Source organism: Bombus vancouverensis, chromosome 10 (assembly GCF_051014615.1).
Source record: "Bombus vancouverensis nearcticus chromosome 10, iyBomVanc1_principal, whole genome shotgun sequence".
NCBI classification, from domain to species: domain Eukaryota; kingdom Metazoa; phylum Arthropoda; class Insecta; order Hymenoptera; family Apidae; genus Bombus; species Bombus vancouverensis.
In genome coordinates, this window is record NC_134920.1 from 2,153,823 (window position 1) to 2,177,627 (window position 23,805).

Below are 23,805 nucleotides of genomic sequence, written 5' to 3' on the forward strand. Positions count from 1 at the left end.
TCCATGTAAACGACCTACTTTGATTTTGGTTACCCGTAGCACACACGGGACGGAAGCCCCGCTGCGCTGCGCCTCGTAAATTCGAAAACTTCTTCCGAGTATCCGGCCTGCTAACGTTCTTCGATTCTTTAACAATATGACCCTGGCATATTGCAAAAGTAGCGGCGAACTTCTTAAAGTGTTCCCCGGGAAATCATAATCGTTCTTCCGAACTACGGCATGAGATTAGAATGAAGCATTACGGGCGACGGACAGATTATCAGTGTTATTTTTCACAGAGATCGGAAACTGCAAAAGATCGTGGCAAATATTTAACGTACAAAAACCTTAATAACATTAAAATAAGTGCAAGTTATGCTGGTTCATTATTTCATTCTATATCCGTTTAATCTCAATTTCAAAGGCAGCAAAGAAACAGCGTCCATAGAAAAACAGCATGCCTGATAAAAATTAAATAAAGCTTGCGAGATAGATACTTTTTCCGGTCTGTTCGATCAAAACAAATTTTTATATAATTTCATAACCTCAGAGAAGTATTCGAATACTTGTGAACGCTTTTTATAAATATAATGTGTGTTATAAATATTTTGAAATTTTATTGGCGATGTAATGGGACCCGACTATCAGGATTATATAATACACATAACATATATACCTAAAGGTTTACGATGATAAGTATTCAAATACTTTCGTGAACTACTGTAGGTATGTACGTACAACATGCACGATATTTAAAACTCTCCCAAAAGCATTCATAAACATTAAAAAAGAGAGAAGAAGAAGAAAAGAATTTGCAAGAAATTCATTCGAAACTACGTAGAGGCTATCGTTGGAAGCAGACATCGAGAGACGAACGAATACTACCTTCTTTCGCTTGCACGAATCCGTGCACCTCGCAGTAACTTCCGGCGGAACCGACGGCGCCAGGCGTGTCCAAAGTGAACAGTGTATTTGCCGACGAGCTGACCGCATCGTCGGGGGTCTGCAGTAGACTGGTAGTCTGCGACAGTGTGCGTTGCTGGTGATGAGAATGATGATGGAGATGATGGTGTTGCTGTTGCTGTTGCAGCTGTTGCTGTTGTTGTTGTTGTTGTTGCTGGGCCGCCAGGATTTCTTCGTGCCGACATTTCGAGCAACGACGCATCTCCGAGCGGACACGCAACAGCCAGACCATGCCGAACAGTGCCATAGCAATCTCAAGTCGCGGTGACCTCGATGGGTGCTTCATGCTCGCTGAGTCAAGGTCATCGAGGCTCCAGTAGCCAACGCGATGCATAGCACTGAAATCTTTGCTAACGACGTCTCCTTTTCTTTCCTAACCGCGACTACACAGCCTGATCGCTGGAATGATTGTTGCTTCTCTAGATACGTAACGTGGTTTTTACCCTGTTTAGACTTTTAATTGTCTTTTCTTTTCTTTTTTCTCTTTTTTTCTAGGTAAATTCGGATTTTTGTTTGGAAGTTCGTTTTAAAGACACGCAAGGTTTTTTTTAAAGCAATAGTTGTTCAGAGAATTTAATTAAGTTTGGAAAATTTTAGCTAGGCAGTTTGATTTTCTTTTTAGCTATTTTGTTCCCTCGATTATACTTTGTGGATTTATGTTTAATAAAGATTTTGTTTGTATATGTTCTCGAATTTGAAATATTTTTTACATCATTGACATTACGTTTTTCACGTCATTTCTTGTGAATTTGGATAACAATATTACCAGAATTTATGTTTCTTACTTCGTTCCTTTTCGAAAGGAACCTTCCCGCTGGTTCCTTCTTCAGGCATGAATTCCTCCGCCTGTAGAACCAATCGTTCGATTCCAATTTTTAGTTCGTCACAGTCGCGCTCGCATCGAGATTTGTCTCACCGTTAATGGAACCTATCCGCCGTAAATTCTTCGTCGATCTACCTCCATTCTTCTTTGGATTACCAAAGTATCGAAGTAATCCTACTTCACCTCCATTTCAACAAGCTGGCTGATGTGCTTCATCGATTCGATTCCTAACCGGTCGCTTCAGCAAGTACGAATACGCTCATTCCACGAATTCGTTCAAATCGGAGATCCCGCGTGCCGAATCCTTCGGCTGCTTTCCACATCTTTCACTGACAGCGCGAACGCGCGACATTCGTCAGGATTAGGATTTTGGCGGCAAGTTCGGAACGTGCGAACTGCGGATTACGAACTACTAAGGAACGCGCCGTTGTTGCAGTTGCGCTTTACGCCGATAGGACGAACAAAAAAAAGTCCATAGAATTTTTTAGACACTCGTTTCCATACACTGATTCAACATTCTCGAGGCTACATGACAAAATGGAAGGCACGATTGTTGGGAACGTGACGATCGACGACTTCAGGAATATCCAGATTTCTTCAGAATGTTTCTTCTCGTATGTTTTAATTTCGCACGATCACACCGCGTTCGTTAACATTCCAACGACGTAGCAAAGAAATTGTTAGGCCAGTCGAGGGCGACGTATCCGCGTGATACGTCGTGAATAACATTAATGGTCAATGAAACCTCTATCGCAGTCAGTGAAACTGCACGGGCAACTTCGTCGTTCCCTGGTAAATGATTACGGCTAATGAAGCCAGCTTATGGACACACTGCCAGTTACTGTTGGTCCCGATGAACGACGCACTTAGAAAAGTAGAAAAGATTCGTTCGTGATCCGCGCTGGCTATGGAACACTCTCGTGAAAGTTTTTAGCAAGCAAGCCGAGAGAGGTATCGTCGTTGCTCCGTTCACCAACTTTCCCATTTGCCCTATCGCTGCGGAGCAAGTTGCAACGAGCTGGGCTGGCCAACACCGTTCGTGTCTCCCAGCCGTTTCAACTTCTGCGTCTGTTTTCTCGCCGCGATTCTCTGTGACCCATCGAGCTGCGCGAGGCTGACGTCTTTCCGAATGCGGCCCCCTGGAACGAGGACCCGCTCCCATTGAGGCGGCACTTCCGGCCAGCGTGTTCGTTTCACTTGCTACGCACGGCTGAATCGGCTCCTTTCGGGGACACAGAGTTGGATCTTGATCCTCGATGATAACGCGGTTTCACTGAACGCTGCAAACCGTTTCCAAGAAGCTTTAGCTCCACGTCGAAGTTACTGGACGGGAAGGTTCGATAAGTGTCCGGGATTTCTTTTATCCGAACAACCAGGCCTTGTCGATCCCACGTTTTTTCTTCTTTCTTACATTGAATTCTATTACGGGGCTTCAGAACCGTCCCTTTCTTACGCTGGCCTGCAAAAGTTATACGAACGATGCCACCAAGCCTGGACGAGATTCTACTGGCAAAAGGAAACACACTCGAACAGGATCGGCGTCTTTCCTTTCTCCCTTTTTTTGTAGTTATCTTTGCCTTCCTTATTTTTTTTCTTTCTTTTTATTTTTTGTCGAGCTTCTGATGCTGCGACGAGGAGGATCCTTCAAACGACGCGGTTGCCGTGTCTAATAGCCCCGCGTTTGATACAGCGAAATGAGATCTCCGAGTTCACGGAAATGTAAGTTCGATTTGTTTCGTTAAAAGGAGAATATTCCGGTATCTCTGGTTCTATTCCAGCCGCGATACACCGATTGATTTTATTGCTCGTGTTTCATTGCTTCTATCGGAAAGTATACACTGGACCGGAAAATTATTTAGACAGTTATCATAGAAAACATTTATGTCTATATTTTATGTATTATATAAAACATTTTGAAAATTCAGTAATACTGTAATGAGGTACGACTGTCGTGATTATATTGGAGAAATTTAAAACCAATACAAAAATGTATCTATGAAGAGATTACGAGATATTTAACGCAAACGTACATTTAGCAAAACATTAATATACAGCATAAGGAGCAATCTTACGCTCATAGTAAGTATAGTTCTAGTAATAAATACGGTTTTATCAATTTCATAACTATGCTAATGTTTCGCATAATACACGTAATACATTCATAAAAGGTGTCTATAAGCGTTTAAAATCTTTTATAAGCATATCGACATGGAGCTAGTATTTTATATTAAAATACGAAGCAGATGTGATAAAAAATATCAGAATTTATAACGATTAACTGTCGACAATGATTGTTTCACGACGCTTTCATTCAATTCTGTCGTATAGTTTAACCATTTTCGTCGATGCAGCGCTATAGATTTTACACATACATTTCGTTTCTCTGCCAGTCACGGAAGTCTTTCGCTGAGAAACTTTCGAAGTTATTCAATTGTATCATTAAGGTTCCGTGATGGCGTGTCCTTGTTGATCGTGAAACAAAGTTTGATCGAAAGTAAATTACTCGACGCGTTTTGCAACGCGAAGACCAAACGCGACCAAACTCTGAGTTCTGGAATATGAAACAGAGCTGTAGAGGGATTTTATGGATTGACTCGAGCGTCGAGAAACCTTGGAAAGCAGAAGAGACGGAGTTGTAAATTATGACGGGCGTCTCGACGAACGGCGCAGTGGAAAACACTTGTATGTTCTTCGAGTACTGACTGCTGGCACTCCTCGTCACCGCGACGAGCAAGATGCTCGTACCTGTCACGTACAAGTAACAATTAAAACTTGAATCTTCGGCTCGAGGGGTTGCTTGTTAACGATGATTCTCCGTTTTTGAATGGCAAGTCGAGTTACCGATAAATTTTTGCGTATTGGGCTTTTTAATGATACGAATGAAGCAGAAAGAGATTGCAGTTTTTCTGGAATGTGAACGACAGTTTTAACAAGCTCACTTCGAGTACAATATCTGATCTTGAAGTTAAAATTCGAATTAGATTCTAGTATTGGATGGTATTTTAAACTTGAAATTCAGCATCATTCTAACCGTTAGTACTCTCAGAATGTTTTGATACGAGTGATGCCTTTTGGAACCAGAAATCATATACCGGAGAGGAAAAGATTTACTTATATAGATCAACCTTTTCCTTTCTTCTATTTTTGGTAAAAACAAAGCAAAATGACAGTTCATATAGAGGAATTTTAACAGGAACTCTATTTTATGTTTTTTGATATAAAATAAATCGTATTGGATGATATAGCGATCTCGATATATATTTCGAACTATAGAAACAAATCCTTTCAATTTTCTTCTCATCGGATAAATCACGAACGATCATAAAAACTGGCACAAGTTCGTTCAAAGAAATAATTAATCGAGGATGGAGAAAAATACGCCGGAATAGGTGTCGATATAATGGCTAGTTAATACTCGATGAAGGCATATCTTTTGCGACCGTTCAATTGACGTTCCGTGGCTCTTTGTCTGCTCGCAGCCGCCATCAAATGCATCGTGCGCGGATAAATAAACCGCGAACGAACGCGATTATAACGGGGTAGAAATAATGCAGTTGCCTGCACCCGTCATGCCGGTGCAGTAAATCACTGAGCGATCGCGAGTACGAAATAATGCATCGGGAACGTGAATGGACGTTAGAGGTCGGGGAATCATCCAGACAAACTGCCATTGCAATGAACAATGCGATTGAAACGCTCTCTGATACGCGACTGCTGGCCACTGATACTCCTAGTGCTCGCCTATCATCGCCTCTTCTCCTCGCAATAATACGTTTCACATCTGATTTATATTTAAGTGTATAGTGATAGCAATTAAAAAGTATTCAGATGAATATTCTACAGGGATCAGTACAGATGGTTATGACATAGCTCATGAGAGAAGGTTAACTGATTAAGAATATAACTTGCTGTTAAATAGATAGAGATAGATAGAGAAAAGTGGGAGGAAGAATGTAATTCATTATTTGTTTAAATGTAAAATATTGTGAATTTCGGTGAGTCAACAAGTTTAATTCTAACATAATTCGAGTCATCGTCCATTACTTCCATCGCTTCCTATAACTTCTTATAATTCCATTTAGCGCCAGCCAACAGAAATACTTTTAATTTTTCTGGAGAAGTTTTTACAGACGATAGGTGAATTAAGTAGAACGTATAGGAAATACTACACGAAAGACTGAAAATCATAGCAATGTAGGTTAAAATACAGAGATTTTTAATTTGGTCAAGTATTTCAACTTTTAAAAGTATCCTTTCTTTAATTTCTTAATTAAAACTAAGTTATAATATTATTCTGTGTCACAATTCATTTTCGCGACTTGAAAAGGTATAAGGAATATTTTATAATAATGAACCCATGCTGTTTCGTAGTGTATACTATGATTTTTAACTGTGTAGTATGCAGGTACTATACTATGTATACTCTGTATATAGTTTCGCTCCATTCTACAATTATACAGAGAGATAAAATTAAATATGTAGCATTTAAAAATTATAAAAATATCATTACCACTACAGCATTGAAATTCCTGTTTTCGCGGAACTGGTTTTATTCAGACAAGTTAAAAATTCTCCTCCTAGCTCTGTAAATTATAATGATCCTCGAAGCAACAAGACCGTCTGTGTTTCTTAATCGGTACGGAACGAAGTTGCGTGTAGTGTTTGTACGAAGTTCAGGGGTGAAATTAGCGGAAAACCAGGGTGAGACTAAGACGGAACGAGCGCGTTGCATTCAGCGCAATTAAACGCGACGCGGGGTCCGTTCCGCAGCCGAGTTGTGTCGCGCAATTGTACGCAGAGCGATCCGGCGCGGCGTGCACACGTAGGTTACATGGCCGGAATTTATTTTGATTCTACGCGGCGCAAAGTATCCGAGACTTCGTCCACGATGCATGAAAATTTATGATATTCTCGTTCGTTTGTTCGTCCGGCCGTTCACGCGAGAAATTTATTCGACGCACGTTATTTAAAAACGCGGCTCAACGGCACGGAACGGCACGACTCTCGTGTGTGTCGGCCGTAAAAAAAAAAGAATATTAAAATATTATCGCGGATTCGCGTCCGTGTCATCGTATATTTCGTCGGGAGAAGGCGCGTGGGAGAGCTACAGCGATCCAGAGGAAAAATATGAAAATCCGTGATAAATCGATACGCGCGGAAAAACGTGTTGTTTTCTGTGTGATTAACGAAAAACATTTTTTCCGTTCATTGGAATTAGAATCAGTCGGGATCTGAGATTACTTCATATTTGTATATGAAAGTTCATAAATACATAAGAATTCGACGTAGGTCTTACCTTATTAATTTCTCCTACTGCTTAGTGTATCTATGAAATTTATTTTTATGTGTTTGGATTATTGTATAGATAAAATGTCCAACTTCTACAATCATCTATATGTATAATTACATGAGAATACTTTTTATGTACGAATATCGAATATCAAATATCGAATATCGTATATCCTACCTCTACTTTAACACAGAATCATAAAAGGGACGCACTCCTATGAAAATTTATCGCTTATTTTGAATAAACAACTTTTACAACAACGAGTATGTTATTTCGGACTCGAATTCACTGTTCGCACCATGTTGGAACGACACGGAATTTTCGGCAGCGAAAATTTTCCCTCATGCGACCAATGGAAATGTTAAACGAGATCGACGATTTTCGGAGGTGAACTGTGGTAACGCGGCTGCATTACAACCCTGGCAATTTTTTCGCGGCTCTCGATTCCGTGACACCGTTGAATATTCGCGAGCGCCGAAACCGACACGAGTCGTTTCTGTTAAAAAGCAGCCGACAGCAGCGCACCGTGTGCAAAACCACTAATAACGATGCTCTGCCTACGATTTTTATTTATTTTAGCCAGCGGCGTATCGATCGACAGAAATTAATGTGTCGACACTATAGCGTCACGTACCGCCAAAAAACAACATCGTTGGCCTGATTCACGGCTGACGACCGCGTCGAACCTACGGAACTCTTTTCCCAGCTTGCTGGTTACGATACCATACATTGTCGTTTCATAATTTTTCGTCATTTTGTTCAATAAATTCAAATAATAAAAATTTGTTCCCTATTTTTATTTCTCCTTCCTCAAATGTTTAGCTGTTAATTTTAATTTATTAACTGGGAAAAACAAGATTCACATTCGCCAATCCAAATATTAATTTATCTTTATCAACTTTTAATTCCACGATCATGAAACTTTCGGATTAAGACAAGACCTCGCTAACAAGTTAACTAGCTGAACAGGGCTTGTTTTAAGTTTAAATTCAACGATATTGCTATACAAATTTTGAAAATTATTTATCAGACGTCTAACATTGAAAATGAAAGTGCTTTAAGACTTTCCAAAACTTCCACGATGATCTATGTAATATTTGTAACGGTTACCTACTCGAGAAACGGTATGTCGTTGTGTATATCCATCAATAATTTAAAAACTTTCAGTCATAACGGACTTCGACACTTCTTTGTGACGAAAGTTTCTTTTATTGCGCCAGAAGAGAACTGCCCTTTTGAAAGTTCGTTCTTCGAAAAGCAACAAAGGACGTAAATAGGGCGTATAAAGTTTTTTTTGGAGAGAGTTTTATAAGAAGAAATAGCTAACGCTAAAGTAAAGATGGTGGCTAGTGGTAAAGCTTACAGAGACGCACAAATAGTTGATAATCTGGTGTTATCTTTCCCCAAGTATCACGAATGAGCAAGTTCAGAGGAAATGAAGGGGAGTTTTAAGAGTTAATTAGCAGTTCAAAAGCATTATTCACTTGTCTGAAAGAGTTCTCATATTTATTGGAGATTTGAATGCAAAATCTCGTGTATGGTGGTTAAAGAATATTATAACCAGGGAAACATGATTCTGGTTTTGCATGTGTAGTGAAAGGGATTTTATTCTTGAAAGACCTACGAGAAAATCCAAAATTAATATTCTGTCCTACCATCTCTTGATGTACCAAGAAATCAAAGAGTAAGGTATATATAATATATGCTTGATAAGAGGTTCCAGAAGGTTCTCAAAGGTTACCTTATACGAATGGCACGTAAAAGGAGAGCTCGAAGAAGAACATAGAGAACCAGGGACGGAAGATATCGAGGCCCTTAATAAATAATGGCAGAAATTATTGTTATTGTATGAAATGTTCTTTGCAAGCTAAAGGCTTTCAGAATACAATACCCTATCGCGTAAACGTAGTGCATCGACTAAAAAATTCTCGTTCCACTGTATCATCTTACAATGTTCTATTCTATACATATTATCGATCGCCGATCGACTTAATTGACTTCGACGCTCTCAAAATCTATTTCACGATGCTTCCTATCGGATTACGACAGAAATTTATAAAGTGAATCGCTGTTCCAACATTATACTACAATCAAGTAAACACGAGGCTGATATCAACATTGTAGAGACACACGAAGCACGTCTCTTGAATTGAATTTCGGCGATAAAACGAAGGATAAAAGAAAAAAAAAGAATAGGGCGAGAGATCGAAAGGACGAGAGTCGGCTGGCTTCGATTTTCCATGCAAATATTAGCCGTCGTTACGGACCACTATAGGTTTAATTGGTTTTCCCTACGATCACGGGTTGATCGTCGAATTAATTTCTCCGATTCAGATGGAATTAGCGCAGGTAAATCCCGTCGAATAACCGCAAATGAATATCGATAGATCTGTTTACTAGATTTCCACGCGCCGCGTTCTCTCCCTATGTTAATCAAAAAAGTAACATAATTTCGATCGGTTATCGTTACCGCGCAGATGTCTCTCAATTTCACCATTTTTCAAACGGCAGTTGTACTGATATGACAGGTCAGGCGGGTACTAGCTGGATTATTTGCAAGCGTGATCGATAAATTCATAACGCGAACAGCGTCCAACGATTCTTCAATATTGCGTGGCTTTACTATTACGAATTCAATTGCTATTCTGGGAACTGCGTGACTATCGAAGCAAGGCTTTCAAACAGGATCGCTGCTCGATTTATAGCCTCCATTTGACTTGAAATTAAATTCCTTGAAGATTGCATTAGGATAGACCATTATTGATGAACAAGGGTTTTTTTTTAAACCGTAGTGATTTATCCAAATTACAGATAACTATCATACATATTTATGGCTATATAAATCAATATATGAGTCGTTTAGAAGCTACTCTGAGATCAATTCTATGATTTGGAAAATGCAGAAAAATGATGTTACAAACATTATTTCCTTAAATTTGCTCTAGAACTGACTAATATTTACACCATTTTTTTATGATAGGTGAACCTATAGAAGTAAATCATCTGTATCTCGAAAATTGGACATTAATTTTACTACCTGTGCAATGAAACTGACAAGTTTAAAAAAAATGAAGTTGATCATCAGTTCAACTTCTGAAAGGCTCGTATAATGTTCAGTTCAAGCAGGTACCTGCTACGTCGCGTTGTATTCCATTCTATCGAATTAAATTTGCGTCAATAAAATAATGAATGTCACCATTGGAAAATTATCGTGAAGAATTTAATGCGTACTTCTAAATCACTACATGAAGCTATAGGTTTCATTGTTGAGAAATCGATGAAAATATTCTGATCTCGGGTTGCTGAAAAAGTTTTAATCGCTAATGAAAAAGACCTATCAACATCTATGAATCGATCTATTTAGAATTTGAATTATTATGAAATGTTCAGAAAGACCCTAAGAATACAGTAGGAAACGATGTTCCAGTGAAATTTTATGCAATCGCACCATTTCGTCTGTGAATATCGTAGATGTTCGGAAGTCTGAGCATTCTTCGAGTTCGGATACAAGCACAGACAAAGGCGAGGAACGCTAATCCATGGTGTACAAGCAGATTTCATGCGGCATCGGCCAGCACTGGACGAACTTGATGCAAAGTAGATCAGAGAGCGGTAGCTTTTGAGCCCGAACATTGTTGGCCAGCCTGTTCTACGCAAACGTATACGGGTAGTATCATCTAAATTCTACCGCGATTAGATACACCGTGGTAACGAGAAACAATTTCCTTTGTCGTTTACTGACCCGTTAATAATAATCTAACGAAATATACTACCTACCGCCTCTACCTGAAACAATGATTCGTTTCGTTCGTTCGAAGAGACGACGCTTCCATGCAATCGCCCCTTTATACGCTAGTTTATTACAGCGATCCGATTGTTCGGAATTTTTTGCACCGAGCCTGGTTTTCATCCATTATAATCCTGAAAATGACGTGCTCCAGTTCGATTCACTTTGATTGATAAATAACGTGGCTCGATGTTTTATGTTTGTTCGTGGAATATTGAAAACATGGAAGACTACATGAGAACGTCCGTGATGTCAATATAAACCAAATTACAAAAGTTTCCAATTACAAAATAATAATAGATACCACGAATTGATTGAAAAATTGGAATTGTATTTTTAACTAAAACCTCGAATTTCCGATACGAACAGCGCTCATACAAAAAGTTGCAGCAATATTTTCAAGAAAATCAATGGGAAACTAATTTCGAAGTTTATCATATTCCACCTTTAATTTCTTATCCTGCAGCGTATTTGTCAATGTCGTAATCTTCTCTGTCGATCTTCCACTCGTCTACGATATTTCTTCCACCTTCTTTCGTTCAAATACAATTTCTTGGGGGAGCGTCCAGAAAATGCGACGCAATCTTGGTGGTGGCTTTTAAGAAACGCTAGGTCGCAACGGGGACGCGGTTCGTTTGAGAAACAGTATGCTCCCTCGAACGCACGGTACCAGGAAGGGAAGTTATTTAAATAAAGCCTTAATGCCCGAAATGCCGGCTAGAGTGCGAAGGATAAAGTTTACGTGGAAAAAGTTGTCGAAGTTCCTGGGATGGGGTTTGCTACGAAGCTGAGTGAATCTGTAAATGTAAGATAGTCTCTGTTTGGCGAACGAAAGTTAACCCTCCTTCTTTCTACGCTGGTGAAGCTCGAGTAAACCGACTTTTCTCCTTCGAACGGTTTCGAAGTCGGGAAAGAAAAGACGGAAGTAATCCGGTTGAATTTCCGCGATTCGTTTCCGCTCGGGCGTTTCAGCGCGTCCACGTGCGACAAGAAACGTCCACGCGATCCTAGGAAAACGGGTAAACAAGGGGAAGTCGAGCAAACCATCCTTTCATTTCTTTGTTCTTTTCGTTTTTTAACGAATGTTCGTAACAATCGAGTGGATTTCATTTGACTGGAAAAACTTTCGATCGTTGAGTCGTAAACTTTCACGAGGACGATTGCGTCGTCAAACGAACGATTCTCCTCGGCTTTTACCTCTTTCTCGCGAGCAGGTTCATTTAATTATTGCAGAGGTTCGTGAACATCGTTCGGCGGAGCAATTCAAACACTTACCACGGCTGGCTAAGAGGCACGTATTTCTTTAATTAAAAGTAAAACCACCCTCACATTGCTTGTCGGATGTAAGATGCCAGGATACACACCACCAGAGATAAAATCTAATTATTCCTCTTGAAAATCACCCACTCTAAACAAATGCTTCCTCTCGCGGCAAATTTCCTTCTTGATTTCACTATATGCGAATCATTGTAATGCGATCATCTACTTTCGAAAGGTTTAGCTTCTTTACGTTTAAACTCTCATCTGAATTATTTTCTTTACCGAAGAACACGTCGGTCAACCATCAACAAACGTAACGGAAACCGAATATACATACGTAAGCAATTTCTTTCGTCTCTTCCTCCTTCTACATTTTCTTCTGAAGCCTTTTCTCCTGCCTAGCCTTTATATTCCACAGCCGGAAGGAAAAAAGCTAGCTACCTTTTGCAACGAGCACGCAGACTTTTAAGCCTTCACGAGCCTCGACACAGAACCGTTTAGTCGTTTCTAGCTGATAGCCGGCTCACGGATGGAACGTAATAAAAGTACGAGTCGACGCGGCGTCGTTGGATGTAGTTGCATCGCGAAAAGAAATTCCTTCCGGTCGTTTTAATTCGCGTAAGCGCACCCCTCACCCGTTTCTTCCATCCCTCTTCCGCTACCTTCCTGCTATTTCCCGGCGCTGTTTTCATCCAGTCAACGTTTCACGCTTCAAAAACCGTGACGCGGCTATTGCGATTACGTAACGAGTTCGCTTCTACCTTCTCATATTCACGATTCCGTCGTTGGTGAGAATGATTATTATTATTATTACTATTGTAATTATTACAAGTGGTATGTCGCGAATTTCGGCCCACGCGACGACAAAGCTCATAGCCCGGAGCGTGAATATAGTCGTTCGTTACTTCCGTCGTGATTGCCGTCGTTTAATTAACGAACTGTCGCGGAGTTCGGTTATAAGGTGACTCAAGTTAAACGGAAGTTCGGACTGAGCTCGTGGGACCAGCGCAAGACGTGGACAAGTATGAAATTGCGTTTAAAGAGAGATGTTTGCCTCAGGCTTCTTGCGAAGATGTTTCTCTGTCTTCTGTTTTACGTGAAATTCCTTTCGTGCAGAGTACGTCGTTGTTTGCTGTCAGTTTGCGTAAAAGATCCTTAGAAATGTCAAACTGTATCACCATAATTTTCTGTATTAATCGTGTGCTTTTTTCTTTATTTCTTTCAGTTCGTTTAACATTTTTAATATACTTGAAGATTGGTTAACTATTCTAGTACAAACAATAAGTATACATAGTATCACAAAATGTGCAGGATAAAAAGAAAAGCTCTTAATCTGGCGTATTTTTAGCAGTATATTTCTAACGTAAAATAAAAATGTTAATAACTTAAAGAAGAACCCTCAAACGATATTTTTGTACTTGAACTTTTTTCATCATCTCGATATATAGAAACGACTGTATAAATATCGAAATATAACACATCGATGTATAATATCAACTAGAATATCTATAGATACGAAGTAGATCACGTTCATTTCCATCTATATCTATTAATATCATTTTGATCTCGAAGTAATTCTACTGAAAGCGCTTTGATTCGAACGCGTTCCTATTTATTATACCAGCAGGTAGAGGACGATATTTACGCTTAGTTTCCTCGGTGCATCGCAACTTGAAGAGAATAACGCGAGGAGATTTTACGTGCATAAACAGGATGCACTGTTTTAGAACTGTAGTTTATTATTTACTCGAAGTATCGCGAGTAGTTTCGTGATGTGAACGAAACGCTGCGAGTTACAGTCACATGGAATTCTATGTTTATTCGTAGACACACGGAAGCGCAACAAAATTTTGAAGATCCTCCCGAGATCTTTACTTCGTTACCTTTGTTGCTTCTACAACCATGACTCGGTAACTGCGAACTTCTTGTTACTAGCATATACGCGAATTGTGCGCGTCGTGTTTTGATAATTGCACAAAAAGAAGTAATAATAGCAAAATGCTTTTCTGTTCCCGAGAACTTTTAGAATATTGTTTCGAAATCCATATAAGTTTCTTACAGTTACTGAACTTTCGTATCCCAATGTTACATTTGCTTTAAGAAGCAGAAATATTCTTGGAATTTTAGAAATAGTTAATGTAAAATTGAAACGAAATATTAAAGATATCAACAACGATTCCTCTACATTTTTCTCAAATTACAGAAATTTGTTAATTATACAAAACTAAAAAGAACTCAACAGGATTAAAAACGATACAATTTTTGTAATTCTCAGTTTAAATAAAAAATAAGGGTTTCCTACTTTTATGAATAGAAATATAGAAATTCACCATATACAAATATGTAAAATTGTTATAAAACCCCGCTTTGGAATTCACAAATCTAATCAGATTGACAGTGAACGGAGAAATAAGAACAAAAAGCTTGTCAAACAAGTAAAATTTGCACATGTTTCAACTTGATAAACCAACGCGACGTGCGGAAGATATTACGTTTCGAGGACAAAACGAAGCGAGTAGAGCAGATGAATGCTGTTTCAGTTAATTACCATACGCTCGTATGCAAGGAACAAGGTATATTCCTTTAACACAACCGAAGATGCATTGAAACCGTACCCAACGGCGACTGCGATGTTTTCATTTCCAGTACACACGAAATTCTGTCGGTATGTGTGCGACTTCGTGGTTAAACGTACGTATGAGACTGTTACTACGTTCGCATGGATCACTCTACATTGAATTAGATCGCGTCCATGACCGGAAATTATATTCGACTGCAACTTCCGCATAATCAGTGAGGCGGGAAAACTGCGAGCAAAACAAGATTAACGGTTAGCCGTGGTCATTTGTCTCGTAAATCATTGAAATTCTAAGCTAGTCGTCTGTTTCGAAGTTCGTTTTGTGTTAGTTTGATTAATTTGTTAACCAGAGATTTTTTTATCTCTTGGACAGAATAATTTGGTAACTTAAAAATTTCTTTTTTCCCTATCTGTTATTTCTTTTAAAAATAAATTACACTGAATTTATGTTTTTTGAATGTTAATTTTAATAACTCTTACTCTTAATTCCGCCATTACAGGTGTTTTTACTTATGAGATAATTTTGTTGACAAATTAAGGGAATTGTGGTGTAAAGAAGAAGGAAAATTTTACTATAACTTGATAAAAAAGAATGAGAAAATATTTCACTCTTTCGCGTGTCTTTCCTTCCTCAAAAATACATCTTGTCGACCAGGTGTTGGAATGGGAACACGACACTAAAGCGTAACTTATTGTTAAATATGTCTTAAAGTCCAAATGTCCCATCCACTGGGAGTCGAGCACTAAAAGTTTTTCAAATCTACGCGGTCCACAACAGTGAAGAGCAGGGAAACAACTTTGCACTTGATCATCCATTTTTAGGACTTATCGTCAGGACGCGTAATAAACTACATCCTCAGCGAACAGCTTCCTGCCGAGACATAAATTTGCAAGACACGAATTTTGTGGATTACTCGTTTATGAAATGTTGGTTTAACTGGCTTAACAAATTTCTCTTTGGTTTCTAATATCATAATTTTAACCTGTCATTAGGTAAAGACTTTTGAGGACAGGGACTATTGCTAGCAAACCGATTTTTCATTCGCGTTCGTCCAACCGAGAATGTCTCAAGCGACTTTCACTAAAATTGTCGTCAGATTGATTATACTTCTCACCTGAGCGAAAGAAACGCGAAAGAAAGAGCAGGCGAATATAAGGGCAAGTATGACGCTTCGAATCAGAGGTACGTTATTATCGAGGAAAGTTGTCGGCGTCTCATTGACGTCGACAGAGTTCCCGGTGGGCTTTTCTTCCTCAAAGTGTTCCCCGTCGACTTCCTTTCACAGATTGCTAGTAGGAAAAACTCCTGGTTGGCCAAACCTTACCTCGTTATAAGCTTCCTCAATAACGTCCCGCGGGACGTGTTGGATCCCGTTCTATCCACCTCCTTCGTCTTTTTTCCCTTTCGACCCTTTCTCTTTTCTTTTTCTTCTCTTCTTTTTTTTCTGCTTTCTCTCTATCATGTGTTTTCAGAAGTTTGCACATTACACGAATGTTTTGACAAACCGGTTGGTGCTGTCTTGCTTGGTTGATTTTTATTGGCCCATGCGGAGGCGAACAGGTACAGAACAAACATTTTAAAAAGAGAAATTTCTACTGTTAAGCCATGCGCGCGTTGTCCATTCTACTTCTCCATCAGACTATGTTTCACGCTCCGACGACTTTTATAATGAAACACGACCAACGAAAAATCTCTCGTTAACTTATAGCGCAATTCCTATCGACCATGGTTTTTAACGTAAACGGTCCGTCGTCAAAGAAATTATATACAAAGGGAAATTTTTCATGGTTTCCCCCTTTCGACCCGATGAAACGCACGATAAATGGAAGTTTCTTTTTACGTTTTTGTATAAAGCATCCGGCAAATTGTCAGTAATTTCTCCAGTTCATGATTTTCTTTGCATTGTTTTGTTTAACTTGGTGCGGAAGCTGAACAAGATAAATCTTGCATTTGAAAATTGAAGCAGGTTGAAGTCAGACATTATTGGATGGAAAAAAATGATTTTTGTTATTGCAGTGAAAAGTACGTCACTTTGGAGGACGAAAATGCCTCGTATAAAGCAATTGCTTTAATAATAAATCAAACCATCCTGATGGAACAACAATCGTCGTGTGCTAAGTTCCCAGATTTTTATGAAAGTATCGACGTGGAATCTTTTGTGATTTTATTCTTGTCTGCTAATTATCCTCTCACTATGACGATGGTTTTGGCCGCGTAACAAGCGCGCACCAGACGAAGGAAAACACGGGGCGACGCGAAATGGAACGACTGCGAAAACTCGTTTAGTCGGGAATATAGGATGCATATATATATATGTACTTCACTGCAGATTTCTAAACGACCAAAGGGCATTGAGAACTCATTTTCCAGCGCAAACAACGTAGCCCCAGCAGATCCTCGCCGAGGCACCGTCCCGCCGCACAGCTGTACACGATTTATTCTCATTTGCATATACCATTTCTGTATCGCTATAATCACTGGCCCCGGTACTACGTTATCTTCATCGGGAAAAAAGAATTCAGATATTCAAGCGTCTGCCTCGTTTTATCTTCGATACACAGAGCTCCACCGAACATTTTCGTTTGAAAGCCTGCCCTCTTTTTCTTAAAACGTAGATTATTAAAACGTAATATCCATTAAAACGCGTAGATACGGAGACTTTATAAGAGATATGATCTTGGAAAGTTAGATAATTTCGAACAGATTATAGAAACATTGAAAGGTGTCGAATGGTATAATTAACTTCGATATTTCGAACTTTTGTGTTTTCATATTTTTCAATATGTGTTTCAACACTACGGTTTTTATGTATAAAATTCCTAATAAGATATGTCCTATGTGTATAAGATTCCTAATGAAAAATAAGAAATAAATTTGATAGATAAAAATAGGTAAAAGAAGGGTGTTTCACTGGTTGAAAGATACAATATTGTTAATATAGCATTCATTAAAAATAAATTCAGACTTCTATTGAATAGTATTGGTCTTTCCATAGAAGACTACCATTAAGTATTAATAACAAAGAGCTCTCACGTCTAACTTGAAAAATTTGTTGATAGATGAACATGATAGGATCAAAAGTGACCTAAAGGTTGAAGCATGGACATAATCAGAAGACCTTCATTCTTACTCGAACGGAATGTCTCGTATATTCCACGTCACGTTTGATTCCTCTCATACACTCTACTTTACAATCGATTATTCGGTACGATGGTTGAGGAAAACGAAGAAAGAAGAATGAACGAGGTGAGAAACATATTCATAGACCCGATTTTTCGAAGAAAGGACTTTGTTGGAACTGACAGGAAACGACGCCGGCTGGGTGGACACGTAGACCGCCCGGTAACTACTTCCGGCCTTTTTGAAACATGTCCTTCTCTCGTTAGCCATTCGACTCGGGCTCCTCTTTTCTTCTCGGCTTCCGACTGCACAGTTCGTTAGGCAATTCCTATTTCGTCCCGTGTCCAATTTTCACCGCGGAATTTTCGGCCTCGTTACATCTTTCCTCCTTTTTTCCATTCTTTCTGTTTCCTTTTTTCTTTTTTTTTATTCTCTTTTGGCAAAATTTCCTGCGTAGCCACCGCGGAAAAAAATTTCAACCCGCAATCTTCCGTTTCGTTAGCCTCGCGATGACCGAAATTTATTTAGCAGAAAAAACAGCACGGGCTGTTGGTCGTCGCAGCAACGATCGCTGGAAAAAACATCGAAGCTTAACGGACGCAACAAAAAGTTAACACGTCTGCGTACAGCACGATGGTCTTCTAATTTGTAACAGCTGCGCGTTACGAGCATAATGCTGGGACTTTGTTTAAAGGCGTTTCGTTTTTATTACGGGCTTTTCATATGCTTTAGTTCCGAACGACAAAGCACAAAGCGAGAAATGTTCTAAATAAACGAGAGGAAGATAAACGTGTGAGTAGCTGATTTTTTTTCCATTGTTTTGTATGTAGACATCTTTCAGCAGTGTACACTGTCAAACGCATGAAGCTATATCTAAACGCGATAAAAGGGCCCTTCAAATCAAAGGATTTCAACTGTATCAAAGGTATTTCATATCGACACTCTTACAAGTCATCTCCCACCTTTTCAGTTTATAAGTCAAGATTCAAAACTCCTTTCAAAGAACTACATGAAACCAATTGATTTTGCAAATGTTCATTTTGTTCCATGAAAAGTAATCGAAATTACTTTAGATATTTTCTTTCTCAACGTCATAGATATTTAATTTGATACGCGAAAAAGCTCGAATACTTTCCGCAAACCCTTTCGGCAACACTTTGACGAGATCGCCGCGCAAGTTTAAGATTAACGAGCGAAAGCTGCTTTCCGTAATGATATGAAGCGGACGCCGCCAATGACGCAAAACGCGACGGCGCAACTTTTGTCGGGCGAAACCGTTCGCGCAAACTTCATTAAATCGATAATAGAGTCCTTTTTTTCTGGTGCATCGTTGGCGCATGCAGCGGTTGGGCGACTGAATACCGTGGTCCGCGGAACAACATCGAAAGTCTAGCGAAGATACAGGAGTGAGTTGGATTGCGAGGAAAGTTTGGTGCGCGCGAGAAGTCGACTTACAGACGACAGACAAATGTCGACTGCTGTTCGCCCTGTGGTGCACGCGTGTCGCGAAACTTCCTCGATATTTTACGGACCTCACGACATCCACAATGGACGAACAAGCTGTGAACGCCTCGGGAGATTTCTTCTTTCAATTACGAAGCCGCGATGCGTCGCGGTTCGTCGCGAGATGCTTCCGCAGAAATTCCGAGTAAACAGTTGCCGTTCTCGAATCGATCCGCGACGCGGCGCGTCAGCTCCCACGGTTCTGGTAGACTAGCAGACGCGTTCGCGCACTATTCATAAATTCGCGATTGCTTCGCAAGTATTCGCAGTATTCGCTTTTGACGAGGACGCCCGGAGCGGTCGCGGCTTCCTGTTTCTTCAACGCCAGCGCGAAAGTTACCAAGCTATGCCAACGATGAACGCGCTTCGTTGCCGCGGCACCGCGATTCATAGATTGTTTCGCGTTCGTCAACTTTTATGCGCCGCGTATTTGTACTGTGAAGGAATCAACCTTTTCAGCTGTTCATACACATATATGAGCTTCGAAAAATATGCGCTGTGAGTCCGCATATATATCCGCGGATAAGCGAAATAAAAGATATTGATAAATTCTATAAACTTATTATGTACAAGCAATATTACTTATCTTCATTCCTGTGTATAGGGATAAACAGCAGAAGCAGCTAACTGCATACTTAACCAATGATCAGTTTATCGTTTTGAAAAAGAAGAGGGTGAATGTATTGTCCATATCGTTACAACGTATCGTTTGACATTCGTCAAACGCCACGCATATCGCGATGAAATTAAAAATATATTAATTTCTAATATAAGGCGAAATGATATAATATATGATATGATATGAAATTCATTCAATCACATATCCAGTGGTTATGATACGAGATATGATATGACTCTAGATAAATCGAGAGCTTTTAATGGATGCATAGAAGCAGTCAGTCATTTCCAGTCTCTTTAGCAGATATGATATGTACAAACGATAAAATAATGATTACTTGTTCAATTTTTATAATATACCGCATAATCTGACCTAATGTAAATGAAACTAATTTATTATAAAGTATATTTTATTTTAATAATATGAATTATAAATAGAGAGCAATGAATGCCGACAAAATCGGAGAAGAACCCGCTAATATTTTTGATTGAATATCATTCCTTTCTACCCATATATGCAGGTATACCATATGAAATTGCGAAGAATATTCGCCATGAGTGGCATCAACTTTCATTTCACAATATCTTTCCGCCATGACAAAAATGTTTCTCGATGCGATTGGTAGAATATTTTCTATGGAAATGAATTTTTCATGTTTATCGAAAAAAACCATAATAGCAAATAAGGATTAAACTTCTTGGTCGATATTAACAAGGAGATTCACGAGTAACGGGGGAATTTTTGAAAATGCTTTTTACATTGGATACAGAACGAAGCCGCGGATCGCCCAAACTCCCAGAACAATCGATTCTGTTCGGTGGATAGGCAATCGCAATATATGGAGGCGGCCGATACCATATAAACGCGAAGAACGGCCAACAATTCGTTGCCGGCGTGGAGTTTCATTTCGGGGAATTCAATAATCGGTTACATCGCCAATAACTGTGTGAGTCGTTCGATTTTATAACGCCACACTCCTACCAATCATCGCGAGTGCTTCGGTCTTATATACGACACCTGCAAGAAGCCACACGTTGCTTGTTATTTACTTGGTCGTTCACTTTCATTCATCGATACAAGTCTGTTCCGTAGGAACCTATAAAATACTTTCAATTAAATGAAAGAATACTTTTGATCTTGTTTTTATATTATTATATCAAAATTTTATTTCTAGTATAACTTTTTATTCGAATACCATATTATTTTTCTTCTTGAGGTCTTCTTGAGGTCGAGCTCTTGATTATTGCCATAAATTATATCATTCCTTGCATTTTTAAAAAAGTTTTAGTGAAACTCTAATTTTAATTTCAATTCTTTAGATCGAGGTTTATTAAATACAAAATTACGTACATATAAAATTTTCAAATTTGCCGTATAGTCTGCCACATAATTCAAGTTCTTTTGAAGAAATCAGAAGGCAGAGAGTTAACCTCTTAGGTACAATGCGCCACTATAGTGGCTCTCGCGGATGTTATCTTATATTACGACGCGCCACTATAGTGACTCACTTTACTGACTCATTCGCTCACCGTTTGAGCTAAATGATCTTTTTCATTTGTCTTGCTTCACACTTTTCTTGACCTCACAACGTTTATAACAGTGTTAACAATATACACACAAAATAGTCTTCGTTTTTGATACGCCAGTGTCAGATATCAATTCTTGCTTTTCGTTAAAATAAATATACCATTATTATATGCTCTTTTTACCATACCTTATAATTTTTTAGAATCTCCAACCTCAAAATGTAGCTCCAAAATAGAAAACGAAGAGCAATTTGAAAAGCACTATCGCACTATGAGTGTGAAAATTGTGACGTGGGCCTATGTGTCGTACCGTGGTTTAACTCTTTCGTTATTACGGGCGACTACAGTCGCTCTCCGTAAAATGGCACTGACATACTACAGGCGACTACAGTCACTCTGCGTAAGATGCCACTGACGTACTACGGGCGGCTATAATTGCTCTGCATAAGATGCCGCGTATTGTACATACGACGAATATTGTACATCCTCAAGCCTTTTATTAACAATAGAATGGTGTTAACAAAAGGACAGTGTATTTGTTGTCCTCTTTCCATAATGAAGAATTTGTTGACACAAAACGTCCTTATCGCAACAAAAAATAATTAAAAAACCGAAGTGTGTTGTCGATTATAATCGATTGATGGAACGGATCGCGATACCAGTGCCAGATTTGCGATGTTGGCCCATGTGTAACACCATGTTTCGAAAAGTACCACACGCAACTATTATTAAAAACTGTTAGTATCATGCAATTATATTATATTATATCATGCCATTATATTCTGTAATGTTATTTGTTTCTAAATTGTAATTAAAAATGAGTGTGTTAAGAAGTTATAAATATTGTGTTTTGAGGAAAGTTTTTTTCTTCGAAAAACACCGTCAGAGCAGCTCGGTTTGCAATGAGGTATAAACGCGGCCGCTGACGATCTTTCTCGCGCACCGTGTACTGTTTTGACGCAGCGGCTCGTTCAGAGAGAGTACCGCGGCGGATAAGCCGCCCGTAGCGAAAGGGTTAAAATATACTACATTCAGTTGTAATATTAATTATTAAAGTAAATTATTAAAGTTAAAGTATATGCATCATATCTTTAGGAAAAATTATAATTTAATTATCAAAAACTTCATTCCAATGTGCTTGCGTAGAGAACAGCATTATCCGTCGCACATTGCAGTGCTGTATCGTTTACGCGTAATCGCGTCAAACTCTGCCGTACAGAGAAACAGCCCCGCACAAAATTCAACCGTACCTGAGAAGTTAAGGAGGAGCAACTCAAAGTTTGGAGAATTTTAAACGAAATCGTTTGTTTTCTTAAAACGAATAAGGCAGTACAAATGATTATTTTCGTAACGATACCCGCCGAATATGTACGTTCCGCTATGAAAAACATGGAAGCTCCGTGTATTACGCATTGAAAGTCAGCTAATTAAATGTTTGAAATCTAAATAAGAAGCATGAATTGTATCTATCGCGTACGAACATATACTGCCTCGAATCACGGGCTTCTTTCGAACTTAGTAATTCCATAGTCTCCGAATCTCGATGTTCGTACTCGTGTTTCGTTATTGCCGCTCTTATGAATACACGAACGAACATATAGTACTATGCAAAAATTTTACACCAAAGTCTCGTAACGGTAACGATAAACATAGTTTTAAGAAATGTTTCCGTTTTTAATCTTTCCTCAGCATCATGTAACTTCTTTACGTTCTCCTGTTTACAGAATCTGTTGAAAGTTTTACGATAAATGGAACTGACGCGCGTCTTTTAGAGAACATATAAGGGCCATTTAAAACGAATCAAAGAAGAGAGAAAGATACTACGGGGAATGTAGCCACATAACGTATCTTTAAAGAGAGGTTTGTCTGTGTAGAGAATAACAGGAAGTCACATAAAGTATTAAATGTGGTAAATAAATTATTAAACAGCATAGTTAAAAACTCTATCACTATAAAAAAAAGTAAAATAAAGTTACATAAAATAATAAACATTTATTTTTAAATGCATTAATTCTTAAACTAGATACCAGAGAAATAGCTATGGAATTAAAAGTAACATCAATCGTTCTTAAATTCGATCGTAAAATAAAACATTTCTATATCATATATAATATAAGACTTTGGCATTGTGCCGTATACCGCCAACCTAAGCAAGATATAAAAATGATTGGTACATGAGAAAAGAAGGAAAAGGGAGAACGTAGAGAGAGAGGACGATACGAAAACGCATTTCGTGCTTCGAATGGTGCTACTCGGGTTGTATCGAACGTTAACCGAGTATAAATTAAAGTTCAGTCGGCACGAACAACTAATTAACTGGAAATCAAATGTCGCGCGTTCGTTTGCTGTCTTGCTG

The 23,805-nt window shown here is 38.9% G+C and overlaps 1 protein-coding gene across 16 annotated transcripts in view; it reads right to left on the reverse strand.

Moving 5' to 3' along the window:
• The window catches only part of dlg1 (MAGUK family member discs large 1), a 530,145-nt gene that overhangs the window by 276,263 nt on the left and 230,077 nt on the right, over window positions 1–23,805 (reverse strand). For 7 of the 16 annotated variants that reach the window (XM_033338880.2, XM_033338858.2, XM_033338865.2 and 4 more), the window contains exon 1: window positions 865–1,291. The exons of 7 other annotated variants lie outside the window; for them this stretch is intronic. In XM_033338880.2, the coding sequence (XP_033194771.1) occupies window positions 865–1,276 (412 nt within the window). In that variant the 5' untranslated portion in view covers window positions 1,277–1,291. Of the gene's footprint in view, window positions 1–864; window positions 1,292–23,805 lie in introns of those variants that run through there. 2 more of the 16 variants (XM_033338862.2, XM_033338859.2) reach the window with 1 other exon arrangement.